This window comes from Mauremys reevesii, linkage group 26 (assembly GCF_016161935.1).
Source record: "Mauremys reevesii isolate NIE-2019 linkage group 26, ASM1616193v1, whole genome shotgun sequence".
NCBI lineage: Eukaryota > Metazoa > Chordata > Testudines > Geoemydidae > Mauremys > Mauremys reevesii.
The window spans coordinates 4581451-4599920 of NC_052648.1; the positions used below are offsets into that span (position 1 = coordinate 4581451).

At 50.8% G+C, this 18470-nt stretch overlaps 2 protein-coding genes across 7 annotated transcripts in view; both read left to right on the top strand.

Annotated features, from left to right (window-relative positions):
• Window positions 1-1758: 1758 nt before the first annotated feature.
• The window catches only part of DIRAS1 (DIRAS family GTPase 1), a 33336-nt gene continuing 16624 nt past the window's right edge, over window positions 1759-18470 (top strand). The window contains exons 1-3 of one of the 3 annotated variants that reach the window (XM_039515294.1): window positions 3337-3392; window positions 5207-5279; window positions 6229-6270. In XM_039515294.1, the coding sequence (XP_039371228.1) occupies window positions 5274-5279; window positions 6229-6270 (48 nt within the window). In that variant the 5' untranslated portion in view covers window positions 3337-3392; window positions 5207-5273. Of the gene's footprint in view, window positions 3393-4519; window positions 4643-5206; window positions 5280-6228; window positions 6271-18470 lie in introns of those variants that run through there. The other 2 variants (XM_039515292.1, XM_039515293.1) reach the window with 2 other exon arrangements.
• Window positions 3274-13390, top strand: SLC39A3 (solute carrier family 39 member 3). 4 transcript variants are annotated; one of them, XM_039515296.1, is made up of 4 exons: window positions 3293-3392; window positions 6229-6270; window positions 6382-6733; window positions 7336-13390. In XM_039515296.1, the coding sequence occupies exons 3-4, from the start codon at window positions 6527-6529 to the stop codon at window positions 8074-8076; spliced, it is 948 nt and encodes a 315-aa protein (XP_039371230.1). In that variant the 5' UTR covers window positions 3293-3392; window positions 6229-6270; window positions 6382-6526; the 3' UTR covers window positions 8077-13390. The 4 variants fall into 4 exon arrangements, with proteins under 4 accessions (XP_039371231.1, XP_039371230.1, XP_039371232.1 ...); XM_039515298.1 differs by having other exon boundaries at window positions 3304-3392; window positions 6492-6733; XM_039515297.1 differs by lacking the exon at window positions 6229-6270 and having other exon boundaries at window positions 3274-3392.

Here is an 18470-nt window from a genome sequence, read left to right on the forward strand (position 1 = left end):
TCACAGATACTGAAGGGTTTTGTTTTGTTTTTTAACCTTTCCATTTTGTCTTTCTAAATGGCAAAGGAGCATTGCATTCCTGCAGCTGGGTGAACGGTGTGTGTCTAACAAAAGTTTCCCTGGCAGCAGCATTCATAGCCGATGCCTCAATGGATACAGTGAGGTTCTCAGCCAGAGGCATGGCCTCCAGCTCCATAACCAGGTCCCCACCCTGGAAACAAACTGGTCTTTTCTGGCTTTGAAGTTACTTGTAGCTTCTGTTTTCCTCACAAGCATGATTACTTTGCGTGGGTGTAAGAAAGATGCAGAGCTACAGAGCAGGCTTTGTCAGGCCTGACTATAACTTCGCTCCCAACAAGAAACAATTTCTGTGGCTCTGTCACCAGCTATGAAATGACAAACTATGAAACTCAGCCCTTGGACAAAGTTCATCCCTTAAACTAGAGTAGTCCCAGGAAGAAATTGGACACTCAGTGCGAAACTTGAAGCATCCAGTTAAGGTGTTGCTATGCCTCTTTTCGACTCCTAGAGGGGAACTTCAGTAGTGAATACTGGTCTTAATCAATTCACCAATGCTTGGTAAGTTTGAGCCTGGTGAGGTTCTTAGAGAAATACGTGCTCCACAATGTCCCTTGGCCGTGATCCTTCATTGTGCTTTCTAAGTGCTACAGTAATATAAACTAAATTCATGTAGCTATGATATTAACTATAAGTATCTTTTTTTTCCCCTAGTTCCCACCTTCCCCCCTGTAATCTCAGCCAGCCACTGAGCCCTCAGGCACAAAAGGAGGCCAGATGTAAATAGGGAAAAGCAAAGGTTTCTTGTGGCTGTCTCATTTGGGAGCTGGCAAAGGGAAAAGTTCTGTTGGCTCTTTCCTCTCTACTGAGCAGCCCTGACAGACCAGCCCTGCTTCATCATTCATCCTACCTCCCTGTAGAGCAGAGAACCTGCTGTTACTTTGGTGCAGCCTGTGCCTTTGTCTCACTCTACTGACTCCTCTGCTTAGGGCTGTGAATGTCTGTCCTTCCCAACAGCACCTCTGTGTATTCAGAGCCTTCTGTTTCACAAAGCCTTTCATCATCTTTGCAGATTTCCAATTAGCTTGTGATGATTTCTTGCCCCCTGCCTCCAAAACCACCTTTGCTTGAAAAGAAGCAGGTTTGGTTTCTCCTCTATCTCCACCCCTCAGACTGGGAAATGCTGTTTGTCCTGTTGGCTTTTCAGCTTTGCTACTATTATGTGTGCGTGTCAGCTGATAGAAATGCTACTTGGCTCTTCCCCATGCAGGATCTTCAGTGCCCAGTTTGTGCTAGAAGCACAGCTGTTTGGGATGATGTGTGGTTGAAGGAATAGCGTCCGTTTCTCCCCACCTTGCACTCAATTCATGATCATCCTGACCGTCCACATGGTAATGATGGGGCTTCCATTACCTCCCTTGCAGCTCTTCACAGTTGAAAAGCTCTTCGTTGGGAAAAATTTTCCTTGGTATTCAGCCTAAATATTATCCTTTATTTGTTCCTAGGTATGTGTCCTTAATGTAGCCAAACCAATTCCTCTCCCTCTTTTGTGTGTACACCCATCCACTACTGGCAGTCATTGCCTGTCCCCTCATATGATGTCATGTAAAATAAATGCATTTTGCAGCCCACAGATTCTGATCTTCTTCTTTCCAAACAAAATTCATTGGAAAAACAGCATCTTGTGCATAAAAATATTTGCTGTTATCTATAAGGCCAAGCATTTGTGGGAATGTGAAGTCCTCCGGTAGCCTGGCAGGTGCAGAACTGATGCAGTGGGGAGGGAACCTACCTAGGGTCACCCGCCATCACTTTCAGGTGTTGAGCTGCTCCTTGCCTTGTGTATTTACAGCAGTTTTGCCAAAGGTTGGGAGAATATTTAGTACAGGTGGACATTTCCTAAGCTGTGGGTGAATGTGTCAGCTGGATTTCACCATAGTCCCTGTGCAACGGTTTGTGCGGTCAGAGGTGCAGAGCAAACTGCCTTTTCTGTTTGCAAATGCAATAGTAGGATTTTTCCTGGGAGCAGAAATCCAGGCCTGTAAGCTGGAAGGTGAGTCATGCCCTAAGAAGCACCCCTAGAGGGAGTATGTGGGGAGACACTTCTTACCTCTCACTTTTGACCATCCACCTACAGTGCAGAGAGAGGAAGGTTCTTTGTTTAGAATTTTTATTTTTAAGGGAGAGGACCTACTTACTCCCCAGTGAGAATGAAGTCCTCTAACTTCTCAACAGGACAGCAGCATAAGTGGTGGTGCTGGTTGTTCCCAGAGACGCTACCTCCACTGCTGTGTCTCAGTCCTGAATTCCAGCAGTATCATCTCTAGAACTGAGGGTTCAGTCTCTGTTGTCTCCACCTCTCTGCTTAGACAGCCAGGGAACCGGTCCACACCAATTAGGCTGGTGGATGTTTGGCTGCTGCCCTAAGCGCCCCCTACCCACCTTGCTTCACATTCTGCAGGTTGCTATTTTCATTCACTCCCACCTGGTCTGTTCTAATGACTGACTTAGGGCTAAAATGTTCCGTATCCCCATTGTGAGCTACCTTAACCCTGCTGCTGTATACTGGTTAGGGAGACTTCGACTCCCCTCTAGCAAGGCAGTTGCTGAACTTTGCTAACAGCTTCTGCTCAAGCATTTTCTCTTTCAGAGCAGAGGCCTCTGTCAAAAGCTGCTGTTCTCACACTGATACCACCCCTCTTCCCCTGCTCGAGTCTTGTTCATCTGAGGGTCCCTCAGAACTTTAGATGCTAGTTCACTGTAGTGGCGCAGGGGCGCTAGTACTTGTCCTGTTTTCCAGTTAAGGAAACATGTACAGGGAGGGGATGTGAGTTGCTCATGGTCACCCAGGAAGTCCCTGCTGAAGCTGAAAGCAGAACCCAGGAATCCTCCTCCCACTTCCCAGTGCTGCTGGAACAAATTGTATAGTGGGGTTACTGAAATCCCCTGAACCAAACTCTAACTCCTTTATATAATAGGAATCAATTCAAGCTAGGGGGAGCCGCAGCACCCTTAGTTCCAGCACCTCTGCCCACCCTGCTGAAACCACCAGCCCCACACGTACAATGCCACTTTCAGCACCCATTAGCCCGGACAGCTCTGCAGCCTCCAGAACAGGCACCGGAACCTTTCACGGCGGGCTCTTGTTTCTTCTCGGGCCCTCATCAGCGATGCACCACGTGGCCCGGGGCATTGTCCCGGCTTCATGGGTAGGCGAGGCCAGAGACGCTGATTGGCGTCCCCCCCAGCCAGTGAGAAACGGCGGTTTCTCTCCTGGGGTCCCCAGCAGCCAATCACAGGTGGACGCCTCCGGAAAGGGTGGAACCTCAGTGTTGGGGGTTGCCCGGGCGTGGAGCCGGCCAAAGATCCCGAAGGTAAGTGGGGAGGGACCGTCCCGAACAGGGCGTGCTGGGGGACAAGGCCCGGGGGGGGGGATGGGACATGGAGGGGGGCGACAGGTGGGGGAGGGGAGCCTGGCGTGGGAGACCAAGGCCCTGGGTGGCAGCCTGGGGATGGGTCATTAGAGGGTCATGGGGCCCTGGGCCTCCTGGGAGTCAGAGACAAGGAGCTGGGGGTGGCCCCGGGGTCATGGTGCTGGGGGAGCCTGGCACCAGGGACCCAGGGGCTAGTGTGAGGGGAGGGGAGGGGAAGGGCAGGGGTCGTGCTGCCGCCTGGATGCAACACGAGGCGACTTCATCCAGCTACGGCCCAGCTCTGTGAGGCGGGTGGGATTTCCCCCCACATCCCAGGGCTGGCAGGGCTTTAAGGCGTCCAGCCATACTTTGGGGGCAGTGTGGTGGTGTAGTGACCCAACAGTGCTACGCTCTGAGGAGGCAGGAAAGCTAGGTGGAGAGTAGCCCCCATCCCCCAAATGAGGGACTAGCAGCAGCAGCTAGAAAATGCAGTTGGGGTTCCAACCCTCATGTCTTGGGTCAGCATCTTTGAGTCCCTAAGAATGCAGGCGCTACCACCCTCTGTCAGACGGCTGTTCAATCTAAATTTGCCGTGCCCAGCCCAATCTGATAGGGCTGTCATGAGCGTTACAGGCATTTAACAACCTTCCCAAATATTTTCAGGGATCCCAGCATGGTCTTGTTTGTATGACAGCATAGCATGATCAGAACATCATATCGACTTTGTCCTGGAGATCAAAGCATTTACAAATGGCAAACTTGTTTTGTCACTGTCCCTTTTTTCAAGTCACCAGTCCAGTTTCCATGCGCCTTTTCAGGTGGAGAGAGGGGGCATTAAAACAGGCTTTGGGTCTGGTACAATGTTATAATGCAACAATTTTGTTCTGGGAGAAATTATCTACAAAATGGTAATTCCCCTCTGCTATTAGAACCATGCAGCTCACAAAGGAAAATATTCTGCAGAGGAGTAATACACTGTTCTTAAAAGACTGTGCGTTGCTCCAAAGAAACTAAGGGTGTTTCCAATCGGAGTGTATATTCAGAATCCTCTGTGGACTTTGATTGCTACTTCAGTATAGGCAAGACAGCTAATGTTGAATATGTTACCTTTAGTTAGACAAACATATGTTTTAATACACATGCGTTGGGGAAGATACTTTCTTCAGGACTGACAACTCTGGAGAATGAACTTCTCTCTAGCTACAGATCAGGTACAGTGAAGGTAGTGGCAGATCAAGCTTACTGGCAATGTACCTAAGTCCTGACCTGGACAGACCACCTTGGAAACATGATAGAGTTCTCTCTTTGAATTTGTTCACTCTTTGGCTTCTCTGCCAAGTTTGAAAATGGAACCGGTTGGCCCACTTGTTGACGAAGGTATTTTTTCGTGATTGGGCATGCCTCTCCACCAAAAACTTGACTGAGATCCAGCAACTCACTTCACGCATGCCATCAGACAGTAACCCCTTTAATTCACTACTGGCTTGGGGTTGGATTGGAACTGTTAACCTACAGATGAAAGGCCCTAAATCCTTTTACCAGACCCACAGCCATTTAAATGTTTTTTTAATAAACAAAATTGTAGAATAACCCAGACCAATACACAGAGATGATGATGATAAACACTGTCACCCCCTCAAGGAAATCTGTAGCCCCAAGGTTTTTTGTTTTCAATCTCATTTGCTGGTCCAGTAACCAGGTATCCAATTATCTACCTTGTCCATCATTGGTTTGAGCATCGGTATGGCTATGAACATTTTGTCTTTGTTCATTAGAGTGAAGTATATTGTGGTTCAGATTGCTGAGTGCTCCCGGCCGTATGGAACTCTTTACCTCTGAGTCATGGCAGTAAGAACCTCTCAACATGCCATTGATTTGACTTTGTAGCTTAGTTCAGAGTCATAGCTAAAGGAAGTGGGCTAGAATCTTAGCTGTGCTTCTGCCAAATTTCTAGATCTCAACCCATTTCTTCTTTTAAAGTGCTTTGTGGAATACAAATTGCACCCTGGCTGCATATGCCATATGGGGGGGAAACGTTTATGTTTCAGAGTAAATTGTTTATAATGATCCAGGGAGCCTGAGTTTTACATCTTTGTCTTCTGTGAAGCTACCATCTGTTCATTCTTTCACCCACTCTGTTGTTGTTCTGTATGAGAAAATAAAGAATAAACACTGAATTTCTGCCTAGGGCTTCCCTTTAACGGGGCATGCTACAGATGGTTTAGGTTTTTGCTAAATAAAAATGATCATATTTCAAAACCTAATAAAATACATGATTTCGGGATTGTTTATTCATTTAATTTAAAACCGGCTTTTTAAATAATTCAGCCGTTCACCTGCAGAATTGGCAGCCCAAACATTGCAGCAGGATTTTCAGCCCAACCATAGCTACAGTGCAATCCGGGCATAAGAAACTGAATGTGACCCAGCTAAGTGAAATTTAAAAAGAAAACCACATAAATGGTAAAAGAGTAACGTCAACAACAGAAGTTACCCATACCCTAGGTGAAGTAATAGACTTCCATGGTGGCTTGAATTAAAGCCCTTATCCTGCAGTTGGATTTCGGTGGGTGCAAAGTTCTGCCCATGTGGATCCGATTGCAGGATTGGTACCTACATTCTCTGTGTTTTACTGTGCCTGGGTCTCTCAGATGGTGCCTTCAAACCTGAGGCTGTCTCTATTCAGTATGAAAGATCCGGTGATGATTTTTATAGGATTATGAGTTTGCCCTGTGTCCTAACTTTGAAAATTTCCCTTTTCTCTGCTTGCCTCCTTACCCCCATTTGTGCGTGCTAGCTGTTTGGTTCCCTCCGCTCTAGAGATGGCTGCATTTTAGTGGTGAGTGACGTAATTCCTGTATATTGACTGAAATGCAAGTTTGGGATGAAATGTGCTTTTATAACTTTATTTACATAGGAAAAATATCATTTGTCTTGCTCCTTTCCACAGCTAGCGAGCTCAGGAGCATGATTCTCTGGACACTTGTCTTTGCTGTTTAAATGCTGATGTGACAATTAAAGTAGCTATCTGAAAGACACCACCAAACTCACTTTTCACAGAGTCCCTGGCAGGGGACATTCTCCAGGGAGACACGATGAATATCAAAGCAGTCAAAGTTCTGTGTCTGCTGGGGGTCTTTTTCCTCATGCTGCTTGGGTCCCTCCTGCCCGTCAAGATAATAGAAGCGGATTATGAGAAAGCTCATCGCTCCAGAAAGCTCATTGCCCTCTGCAATTCCTTCGGAGGAGGGGTCTTCCTGGCCACCTGCTTCAACGCCTTGCTCCCCGCCGTACGAGAAAAGGTAGCTGTGGGCAAACTCGTTGGGGTTTTGTTTTGCAGCTGCAATGAGTCCAGATAGTCCCTTCTGTTCTGACACGGGGATTTGGGAGAGTCTCTGCTTTCAGATGATATTGCTTTGAAGATGTTGTCCGATATGATAACGGTGCCATGGGTTTCCCAGCATGTTCTGGAAGCTACCACATTATCAGAGTAAACCCTCTGCTCTGCCCGCTAGTGCCCAACATGTCCAGTTCAACTGTAGGCCACATAGGGGCTTCTCCTAATCCCAGTCCTACAAAGGCACATGCATGGGCTGTCCTTAACCCCATATTCATCATTATGAGTTTAGGCAGTCCCAGCTTCATTGCGTATTAAAGTGCACACCATTAAACAGAAGCCATGGGAACCCCAGGAAGAGGCTGATCCTTAAAGCAAGGTGGAGGATCCTAGAGACCCAGTAACACAAGCCTGATGTACCCTAGCGAATGCCTGTGGTTAGGAACCTGCTGTGGTTCCGGCCTTTACATTGAAAACTTTGAAAGTTTAGGGAGGAGTCCCCCATGTCATTTTTAATGGTGAATGACGCAGCCAGTTTCACTGCAGATTCCTTTTCCTTTGTTCCAGCTTCAAGAAGTTCTCAAGCTTGGGAAGGTGACCACAGACTACCCCCTGGCTGAGACCATCATGCTGGTGGGCTTCTTTATGACTGTCTTTGTGGAGCAGCTCATCCTGACCTTTCGGAAGGAGAAGCCTTCCTTCATCGACCTGGAGACCTTCAACGCCGGCTCAGACGTCGGGAGCGACTCGGAATATGAGAGTCCCTTCATAGCCTCTTCCAGAGGGCGCACGCTTTACCAGGAGCACAGCCACCACTCCCACAGCCACGGCTTGAATGTCCAGGAGCTTTCCCAATCCAGCCCCTTGCGGCTCTTCAGCCTGGTGTTTGCCTTGTCTGCCCACTCCATCTTTGAGGGCCTGGCCCTGGGCCTCCAGGAGGAAGGAAACAAAGTCATGAGTCTGTTCCTGGGCGTGGCCATCCACGAGACGCTGGTGGCTGTGGCGCTGGGCATCAGCATGGCCAAGATCTCATTAACACTGAAGGACGCCGCCAAGCTAGCACTTACGGTGAGTTTGATGATTCCTTTGGGCATTGGGATCGGCATGGGCATCGAGAGCGCCCAGAACGTGGCCAGCAGCGTGGCTTCTGTGCTCTTACAGGGCATTGCCGCGGGAACTTTCTTGTTCGTCACCTTCTTTGAGATCCTGGCAAAGGAACTGGAAGATAAGAACGATCGCCTGCTGAAGGTCCTCTTCCTGGTCTTGGGCTACACAGCCTTGGCTTTGCTCGTCTTTTTCAAGTGGTGAAGGCTGGAGCGACGGACAGTAAACCCTGACTCCTCCCTGTTGTAAATGGTGCCGAGAACAAGACCCTTTTCCAGCCAAGCAGGGACGCTGAGGAACACCACAGTCTGGGGGGTGTTTCTGCGTCAACGTGGCAAAGGGAGAATTGTTCCCTAAGGGTTCACAGAAAATAAGATTGGGGAGTGTCCAAAAAGAGGTTTCGTGTGGCATTGTAGCAGTGGGTTGGAGAGTTGATGCAGAGATTACTGGAGATCATGGTGAAGTAGTTGGTTGTAACGTTGCCTCCGAAGGGATCTTGTCAGCTGTGCGTTCTGCTATTTGTCTAGAGATCCCACCCCCCAGCACAGGATAACCTGCCTGTATATCATGTGTCTCCTGCCTTCAGTCTCTGGGCTCCAAGGAGGTGAAAAGTAATGGAGAAATCGAACTGAAAGCAGGCTGGGATAATGGATCATAAGACAGCACTAAGCTGCTTGTAACAGTTTAGTTTTGAATAGAAACCTGGCTAGTGTTATTACCTGCCAATAATATTAACTGTTCTGGGACACAACAAATGTCTTTTAGGTGGGATTCGGGCCAGGATCCTCTGCTGGCAGAGCTTCCGTTAACCCACAGAAAGTCCATTGGGTCGGTATTGTTCCTGAGAGATTAATCAAAGAAACAGGCCAGAGTCCTTTTTACCCCCATGTGTCATGTTCCATCACCGTTGTCTGGCCCTTCATTGCACAGTCACTGATGTGAATCTCTGGGAGTTTGGGTAATGATCACTTTGAAAAATTTAGCATTAAAATCCAAAATCCTTTCCAAAGCCTCCAGGGAGCTCTGGCAGCATGGTCTTGAATTTGTACAAATGGATGTTTGCAATTTCCAGAATCCATAGTTAGGTCATTTCAATTGTCTGAGGTGGTTTTTTTGGCGGGGGGGTCACCCTTGGATGGATCTGAAATGACTCTCCCAAAGCCATGTCTTCTTTGTGCTAACGTGTTTGCTTCTCTCTTATAACGGCACATCTGTCCCATATGGTGACTGATGAGGACCAACTGATGATGTCTGGCAACCAATATTTTAATCGCTACAGAGCACCGGAGTTAATTAATCTTACTTGGAAGAAATGGGGAGGGGCTAATTTTAGGCCTCAGATGACCCCGGTTAGCAAGGGCCAATTAAAATACAGTTTGGTTTGATGTGCCAATTTGGTTCCCAAATACAGAATTGCGGGCAGGTGGCAGAGCAAACTTTCCCTCTGTTTTCTCTCTCGTAGCTAGCCACCACATGGAGGTTTGGCTCCAGCGCTGCAGTCACATTCATTGTGCTCGCCCTTCATTCTGGCCTCTTCAGGGCTTTGATGGCGAGACAGGCACAGTGTCCATAATGGCTTGGCTATTTCTCCGTGTAAAACCATTCAGTTAGATGTGCAAACTACACAACAGCAGTAGGGAGTATACTTGGGGGTCTTTGATGCCGTGAGATAGGATAGATTGTATTCTTTCCTGCTCTCCCACGCCACCTTGGTATCCAGGAATCTATCAGTTTGGTTTGGATCTTGAATCGTCCTCACCACTGGAGTGACTGAGACCTGGGGGATGAGTCTTGAAGTTCTGAGTTCAATTGTGACTCTGCCACAGAAGCCCCGAGTGACCTTGGGTAGGTCTTTCTCCCGCTGTAAAAAGGGGCTGATGATATTTATCCTGCCTCCTGGGAGTGCTGTGAGAATTAGCCAGTTAATGTCCCAGCTATGGAAGTGCTGAGTATTATCACTAAAAAGGGTTGCGTGTGCAGTGAGAATGGACCCCAACGTGTTTGACGTGGGCGTTAATGTGAAACAAGCGAGGCCACGGGCAGTTCACAAGGGGCTGGTTTTCTGTGGTTCATTTTGTAAATCAAAGGTGGGATGGGTATTGCTGCTGCTCGAAAGGTGGTCTGCGTCTGGCTGCAGACCCTTTTGTCCTGCACAGGCTCCATCCTGCAGGTAGGCGGCCAGATTTGAGCCCCTCGCAGACAGTGGACGTGGGTGGCGTCTGAGTCCCAGGGTTTTCACTTGCCCATTTCTTCAAGAGCATTTTGTTTTCCTCCACTTCCACATTCAGGATCCTCCCCCATCCTCCAACCCTTAGGTGGCCAGGCAGGGCTGATATTACAGTGTGGGAGCGGCAGCCTCTATCAGACTGTCACATGTACAGGCCTGTCAGTTCTCTTATGCGCTCACTGTGACTGGGGCTGTGTATTTTGGGGTGACGTGACCTGGAGAAGCGAGGTGCGGAAGAGTTGGATCTCCCTTCTGTCATCAGAGGAGCCAAAATCCCAAGGTGGTATCCAGATTTGCATTTCTCCTGTGGCAAACCACAACCACGGGCAATGGCTTCCTTTTTAGTGGAGCTCCCACACACCTGCCAGCACTTGTCGGAGCACCTCGTATTTGCTGAACGTTAATCAGAGCAAGGTAGGAGGTGAAGTGCCTCCCTGTGAGTGATCCTCAGCCTGAAGGATGCTCTCAAGCTAAAGCAATAGCCAAGGCTTATCCCAGCAAAGCTCCAGTGAATTGCAGGAACGTGCCTACCCCAGTCCAAACCAGGGATAGATTTCCTGGCCCAGAAAGATGCACTTGCTCAGTGGTACTTCTGGGTGAAGTGCCCCTCTCTGCAGAGTTGGTCCGGAGGAGAGAGCCAGAGTCCATGTTTCCTTCTCTGGGACGGTAGCAGCATCTTCTGTCAGCACCCGTCCCCCACCCGGCTACTGCTGAGTGGGTGCCTGGCTCAGGCCTGCAGGAAGCCTCTTCAGGAGTGCAGGCGAGATTGCTTACTCTGCTGGGACACACAGGAAAGCTGCCCCGTGGCTCTGGGCACGTGTTTGTGTGTGCGCACGTTCCCCTCACCCCCCCCCCCCCCCCCGTCCCGTCTGTCCCGTCCCCCCCGGCCAGTGCTGCAGATTTCCTTCCATGGAACGTCATCCTGACATTCCCATAGCAAGATCCCAGGACAGACTGCTGGCCTTTATGGAGGGGGAGCTGCAAGGTCCAGCCCAGGCGCTGCACCGTGCTGAAATCCTCCCAGTCGCAGCCGATGGTAGAAGGGCCTTTGCCGCCATTTACATGGACAGAGTTAAACTGGGGCAGCTCCTCTAACTGAATGTTGTGTGCACAAATACCATGCAGAGGAAGGGCTCCTCCTTTCCAGCACGGGATGAGTGATGTAGACGTGCACGTGGATCCCATCCAGCCCCCTGGGATGATGTGTTTGGTCTGCCGAGGTTTTAACTTGTTCTAGCTACCGCTCCGCCTGCAGATTCTTGTATCGGGAATGTCTATACTGCCATTTCTAGCCCCGCGCCCCACAAGCCAGAGTCAAGTGACCCAGGTTCGGTGCCTCGGCCCCCCAGCAGACGCACCCTACGAGACAATGGCCAAATTTAAAACTAGTCCTTGTAACAAGGAGCAATAACTGGCTTTAGCGCAGACTAGAAAGAATGGTGACAGCTCAGGGAACGCAAGTGGCTATGAAAATGTCACTCCCTTTTTCGTCTCTCTCATAAATGCTGGGTTTCTCCAAAGGCGTGTCAATTCGGGAATAGTGGTGTGGTTAGAGAGAGGTAATGGAAACATCCCCTGGGCAGGGCAGGAGGTGTGTCCTCCCCTCAGATAGCCGATTTTCACCTTCTGTTAAAGGCCAAGTGAACTGTACCACTTTGGTGTAGATTTCAGTTTCAAAATAGCTTATTTTACAGGCACAGGTCCCGTTTCTGCAGTCGGATCCACACAGAGGGAGCCTGCACTGGCACAAATCTGATCAGAAAATCGGCCCTAATGAAGGGACAGATCATTGAGTACGCTGTGGGGCATGATGAAGTTGTGTTTGTCGTGTGTCCATAGGATTGTTGGTTCCCAGACGCGCTGACTGACCCTTCTTACCCTGCCTCTGTACCGTATTTCATTGTGGTCTGGGGTAATGTGGTTTTGAGCTAGACAAATGCAATGAATTGAATAGAATATAAGCGAAAATCCATCAGCTGCTCTGAGTTTGACAGCCCATTAGCGAGGAGGGCTCCATGGGAAGTGAATTTTAGAGCGCACTGGGGTTCTTCAGTGCTTGTGTCACATCCTAAATGGATACGTGTGAATGGGAGCATGGTCCCGGTGCTGTGGCTGCCTCCTTGGAAGAAGAGCCAGTCCCTGGTGATTTTTTTTTTTAAGCAAAGCCTAGGCAGACACATCTGCAGCCTTTATACATGGGACAGTGCGGTGTGTGTAAATAGGAGTGCTGGTGTCAGTATCAATATCTAATACGGGACAGATCTAAATGTCAGATAACCTGGGTTAGAAAATCAGGGGCTGTCGGGATTTAAATGAGTATTTAACCACTGGGCCTTGTTGGGCCTTTTAGATTGTAGTTCTCTGACCTTCTGGGGATCCCTTTGTAAGGGGGCGAATCTCTTCTTGGCCCATTTGCCCTCCTGGCATCCAAGTCCCCCATCCCTGATCGTCACTGTCCCCTTTGGTGGCTCTGTCCGGAGAGAGGTGTTTGTCTCCTAGCTGAGGGGTTGGGGTTAAAATCCTCATGCCAAAGCAGACAACACTAGCTACAAGATTTCTTTAAAAGAACTCTGTGGTGTCCAAGGGTCATCTGCTCAGGATGGGCAAATCTGTGCGTGTACCCCAAGCTATTAGCAAAGGGCTAAAGGCATTTTCAGATTGTTTGGACACCTCCCCCACCCCCAGTAGAGAGAGAGGGGCTGTTACAGCTTAAAATACTCCTGTGGGGATTGTTCTTATGCAAGAGATTGAGTTCACAGAAGAGGAAAGGGTACCCCTCAAGTGAATTGAAAGGCCTCCTGGTATGGACTGAGGTTTGGTGCCAGATGCAGTCCCAACCCTCAACGCGTCATCCTAGCAGGATTGATCGTATTTGTTAATATTTCTGCAGACGTACCCTTTGGAGCCAGGCCTGGCGCGTGTGGGGCGGGGGGTGCTGGTCGTTCATCCGCCTCAGTTTCCAGGGTTCCAGCTTGGCTGATGGAAGGGGCGAGCCCTTTGCAATGAAGGCAGGTTTCTGTTTTGATAGACTTTGGGATTTAACTCTTTAAGAGCCACAAATGTGGCATGTTTTGCAGGTGGATCAGGGCTGCGGGGTTGCTAAAAGCACTGTCTGAGGTCACACCTTTTCCTGTTACTCTGCTGTGCTCCAGAACGATCCACCCAGGTGTGTGATGGGAATATTTATTTAACTGCGCGGGCAACTTGGGGTTATTATTTGTACAGTTGTTATTTTGTTTAGAAAAGCAGAAAGCTGACAACTGCTCCCAATAAACACTTTGTTCTTTTCTTGATTCGTTTCATTCACTTGTTTAGTTCTTAACGTTTCTGGGCCGCTCCGCCCGTTACACCGCGCCCCAGGCTGCTTCTCCGGATGATTTCCAGTGACGTACACACGCAGTGTTGTGCATTTAGCTTGTGGGTAAGGGGCCCCGATGCAACCAGAGCCTTCCATGCCATGGTCCAGTTCCAGATTTACACCCTGGGCCTGGCTAACTGCAGAAGCCACTTGGAGTTGTCTGCTTATTCCAGGTAGGAATTTGGCTTATGGAGGCCAACTGCTTGTTGCCTTCCACAGGCATTTATACCCGTGCTCTGTGGGTGCACCAGGCCCCCGTTCTCAGCTGGGTGGGTTGGTTTTACAGCTCTGCACTGCCACGACTGTCCCAGGCACAGGGTCACGGTGAATTGACCCACGGAGTCTAGTTGAGTAAACTAGGACTGTTGCAGCCAGGGTGGTGGTGATGTATTTGTGTTCTGGTAGCGCCTAGCAACCCTAGTCATGGACCGGGAGCCCGGGGCGCTTGGAGCTGTACAGGCACAGAACAAAGACGGGCTCTGTCCCAAAGTGCTGACAGCCCAAGTGCAGTAGTTGGGGAACAAACCTCCCCATCCCTAAGCTTGATTCCACCAGGCCAGTGGAGATGCCCCATGGCATCTCTGACATGCTTCACGCGGGGGCTTCAGCAAACAATGCAGCTTGCAGGATTCCTTCTGGCGGGAACCCTGGGGTGAAAGGAACGAGAGGAGGAAGAGCCCAGCAGCCGTTAAAATGAGGGAGGACTCTGATTTCTTTTTTTAATGAGTAACGGTTCAGCTCCTTCCACTCCAAGGGGCCAAGGAATTGTTCCGTACATGCTGCAGCTGGGCAGTGAGGGGGTAGGTTTATTATGCACCTAGGGAAGCCCCATCTTGGCCCTGTCTCATTGGTAGAGGAAGAGACTGTCTCCCCCGGGGGGGTCACTGCCTACCATCCCTTGTAATCGGGGTAGGAAGCATCGTGTTCGTAGCAGGATCTTGTCACTTGCATCTCCAGGGAGGAGGCTCCCGAGGATGCGGCGACCCCTCCCTGCTGGCTCTATGCTGTTACTCGCTTGTGTTTCTCAATGGGATCTGTGCTGACAGCTGCGTGGGAGCCGCACTCATTCAGCGACGGCCAGGCTCCTCCGCTGGCAGCTATTAATAGCAGCTGCAGATTTTAATTGCTGCTGTGCTAGCGTTCGCATGAGTCATCCCGCCTCCGGCTCCCACACGGGGATTCGCAGAGGCGCTGAGCGGCCTGGCAAGCCCAGTCCGCCGGGATCGGAGCTGTGGGCCCTCAGCAGAACAAGGCCCGCCTCTGCGCCCTCCTCTAGTTCTTCCTCGGTCCTTTCCCTGCCATCTCTGCTTCATTCATGCAGAGACTAGAGCCGCCTCCTGCCGGATTGATCTCCGGGCCCTTTTAACGTCTTTCTGCGTTTTGAACAGATTTAAAAAAAATCCCCCCCGCAGAGGCAGTTTTACAGCCACCTGGAGCAGGGTGGTCCTGGGCGTAGAGCATTGGCCTTGGACACCTGGGTTCCATTCCCGGCTCTGACACTGACCAGCTGTCTGACTTCAGGCAAGTCACCTCCCCTCCTGCTCTTCGTTTGGCTTGTCTGTTGGGACTGCAAGTTGGAGACAGAGGGACCCTCTCGCTGTCTGGGCAGCACCCAGCATGACGGGGACCTGATCGCAGACGCTCTGTTGTCATTCGTTCCTAACAGTAATACCTGTAAAAACTCTGGTTTGCCCAGCAGCGTGTGGCCGAGAGCTCTGCCATGTTACCTGCAGTGGGTCGTGCTGCCAGCTGTTACGATAGCCGGCAGGAGAGTTGCTCTGGAGCAGTAGCTGTCATTGGAAATTGCCAAACTGTATAGGCCTGGGCTGATCCTCACCTCATGTCCTGTGGTGTAAATCCTGAAGGCCGTGGGGTTACCGTGCTGAAAACCTGGGGCTGGGGGAAGCTGGGTGCTCGGAATGTCTCCAGTGCTCCGGTGACAGCCAAATGGGCCTGGTTGACTTACGCAGGGTGTGTGGGTGGCAGCGATGAGATGCAAGAGGCAGGGTGGTGCAGTGGCTGGGGCATTCACCTAGCCTAGGGCTTGGGAGACCCGAATGCCATTCCCCTGCTCTGCCACAGGCTTCCTGGGTGACCACGGGCAAGTCACTTAGTCTCCCTGGGCCTCATTCCCCATCTTGAAAAAGGATAATCTCACTGGCCAGCGCCAGGAGGTGTTGGGATGATACATTTGTTAAGGAGCGTGAGACTTAGAAGGGACACAAGAGTCAGCTAGTGTAACCCTCTGCAGGACTGGTTGTGCCTGAACCACCCAGGACAGCTGGCTACCCAGCCTCCTGTAGAGAACCTTCTCTTGAAGAGCTCCAGGGCGGAGCGCTGTGATTGCCCCAAGACAGGGGTTCTTCAGCTGGGGGTCGCAAGTGCTGGTCCAGTGGAGTTTACACCAGCTGAGGATCTGGTCTAAGGGTGAGGATCCCATCCCCACAAAGGTCCCTCGGGGCCTGCTCCCCATCTCACGTAAACCAGTGGGCAGTATGAGTGCGTGGGTAGCGGCGACTGACTCTGGGGTGGGTGAGCAGAGGGTCAGGCTGCACAGGCAGGAGCATTTAACTTTTTGAGTCTGCGTGGCAGCCTACAAGGCAGGATAGGGAATTTGTGCCTGATCCTGATCTCCCTCCGGTGTAAATCAGGAGCAAATCCATGGAGGGCAATAGGGCTCCACAGGCATGAATGGGACCTTGTCCAGACTAGCTGGTTTCAGCTATGGGTGCAGGTTCACCTGTGCAGATCCTCAGGGCTCAGGTGGACGGGTTAACCACTGGATCCCCCGTTTGCACTGGTGCCCTCACTGTGGAGCCAAGCGAGGCTGAGCTCAGCTGGGTTGGTGTAAATAGCAACTTGGCCTGTTTGCATTGAAGCTGCTACAATGACTGAAACTGGGGCAAATCTCTAGTGGAGATAAGGCCGGGGAGGCCCTCTTTATTTGGGGAGGGGAAACCACCATGCCCCCCTGTCCCAACCTCACCTGCTCCAGGAATTTTGTCCCAAAAGACCGCTGCAGTTTGGTGCGTTTTGATCTGTTTCATGATCTTATTAAGCTCGGTGGCTGCCGCTGCTGAGCAGAACCATGGCTGGGCCTGAGTGGCTTTTGCAGTAGCAGAGATTTCGCTGGAGGGAAGGGGCTGCCTCTCCCACCCAAGCTGGGATTTAACCTCAGGGCAGCAGCCACCAGGCTGGATTTGATTAGGGGCGGAGACGGGTCAGAAAACCACCACCCCATTGGTACCGTGTGCTGGCAATCTCAGCAGAGAGCCTGGGACGCATTAGGCCATGGAAACTGGAAAATCTTCTCCGAGGCAGAGAAGGTGGGGGAGGCTGCATTAAACTGTGTAATGACCCCCCAAGAGAAGTGGTGGGAAACCCATCGCTTGGGACTTTTAAACCTAGACTGGACAACACGCTAGAAAGGGTCCTGGAGAGAGCCAGTCTGCAGGGGACCATGGAAACTGAAACCAGAATCCCACTACTTGACTCTTCTCAGGGGCTTTTCCTGGGTAAATCTCAAAGCACGTCACACAGGAAGTGACCATTTTACAGGGAAACTGAGGCACAGGGCACTGAAGGCTGGGACAGAATTCCTGCCTCCCTTTGACTCCTTTAAGAGTCCAGGCTCCAGTGACTCACCAAGGTCTGTGGCAGAGACAGGGATAGAAGCTGCTTCCCTGACCCTTACTCCAGCCGCATTAGCCACTAGGCCATGCTACCCAGAGCTCTTCTTAACCTCCGACTTCTCTGAAAACTGCGAAACAGCTTTTGTTTACCACCCCTCCCTTCCTCCTTGTTTTCAACGTGCTTGTAACTTTTCCAGAAACTCACCCGTGGGGATGAATGTTCCTGGCCTGGTCTAAACGAAAGGTGCATTTTGTGGGGGAGACAGAGTGCCTTCCCCAGAGTTGCTGTTGAGTTGTGGTAGAGAAAGGGTGTGTGTGTGGGGGGGGAAGTAAATACACCTTTCCCACTGTAAACCATTGCATCGTAGCTTTTTAAAACACGTCTCGCCTCAGTGGGTGTGCAGAGCCTTAGGCAACGCACAGTGAGCCTGCCAGGCAAGGCTTTTTTCATCTCCAAGGTGCATGTATGCAGGAGCTTAGCTAATGACGGGCAGAAATTACCCCACGCAGAAGCCTCAGAACGCCCCAGTGAGGTGGAAAACAAGAGGGTTGGCCAAGCGGCATGTGCCTCTGATGCTACCTTAAGGATCCCTTCAGTTGCATGCGTGGAAGCATTGCTATGGACCTGTGCAATGCAGCTAGATACTAGGTTACCTTTGGGGGCTTAAGTGTACGTGGGTGAAATTTCCCGCCATGCAGCAAGGACTGGGCACCACTTACGCCCTTGGCTGAAGACGTAAGGGAGTGATGGACTCTGTACCGGCCCTCTGCTCAGGGGTGAATTTCCATCTGCACCAGCTGGTCTTTAACCCCTTCGGCGCAGAGCCATTTCTGTGGTGTTATGAATTGTTTATATTACTGCACCAGCGAGGAGTTCCAGCCATGGCCCAGGCACGGTACAAGCACAATAGAAAGATGGCCCCTGCCTCACAGAGCTCCCTGTCTAAGCATCAGACAAGAGGGATGGAGACAGGCTTGCAGGGAGTCCAAGGGGACAGTGAGACAAGGTTAGGTGAGTCTCTTCCTTTCAAAATGCCCCTGCAACTAACTGCAAAAAAAGGTAACGCAATGTTTTAGCGGCCTGGCCGAGGCAGCCTTCTGGTGAGCCCATCACCTTAACTCTGCCCCTGCCTTTCCTGGCCCCCCTTCCAGCTGCCATGGCCAGACCAGCCGCAGGCATTTTCCTCTGGAAGCAGCTGGGCCAGGAGACACCTTCAGCGCCCAGTCGCCCCTGGGAAGAAGCCTCCAGCAAGGTCGCTCAGGTCTCTGGGGTGGGTTCCTCTGCTGGTCCATGTCCTCCCCGCCCGGCTGGCTGAGCAAGCCCTGGGCTCGGAGCCGGGGTTATCACACAAACACCCGCTTGCCTCCGCCCCCTGCCCTT

Excerpts from the sequence above, each read along its gene's own strand:
- SLC39A3 (XM_039515297.1), top strand. The coding sequence starts at position 6,527 with ATGAATATCAAAGCAGTCAAAGTTCTGTGTCTGCTGGGGGTCTTTTTC. Across the intron at positions 6,734-7,335 it reads TCCCCGCCGTACGAGAAAAG|CTTCAAGAAGTTCTCAAGCT; the intron begins GTAGCTGTGGGC and ends CCTTTGTTCCAG.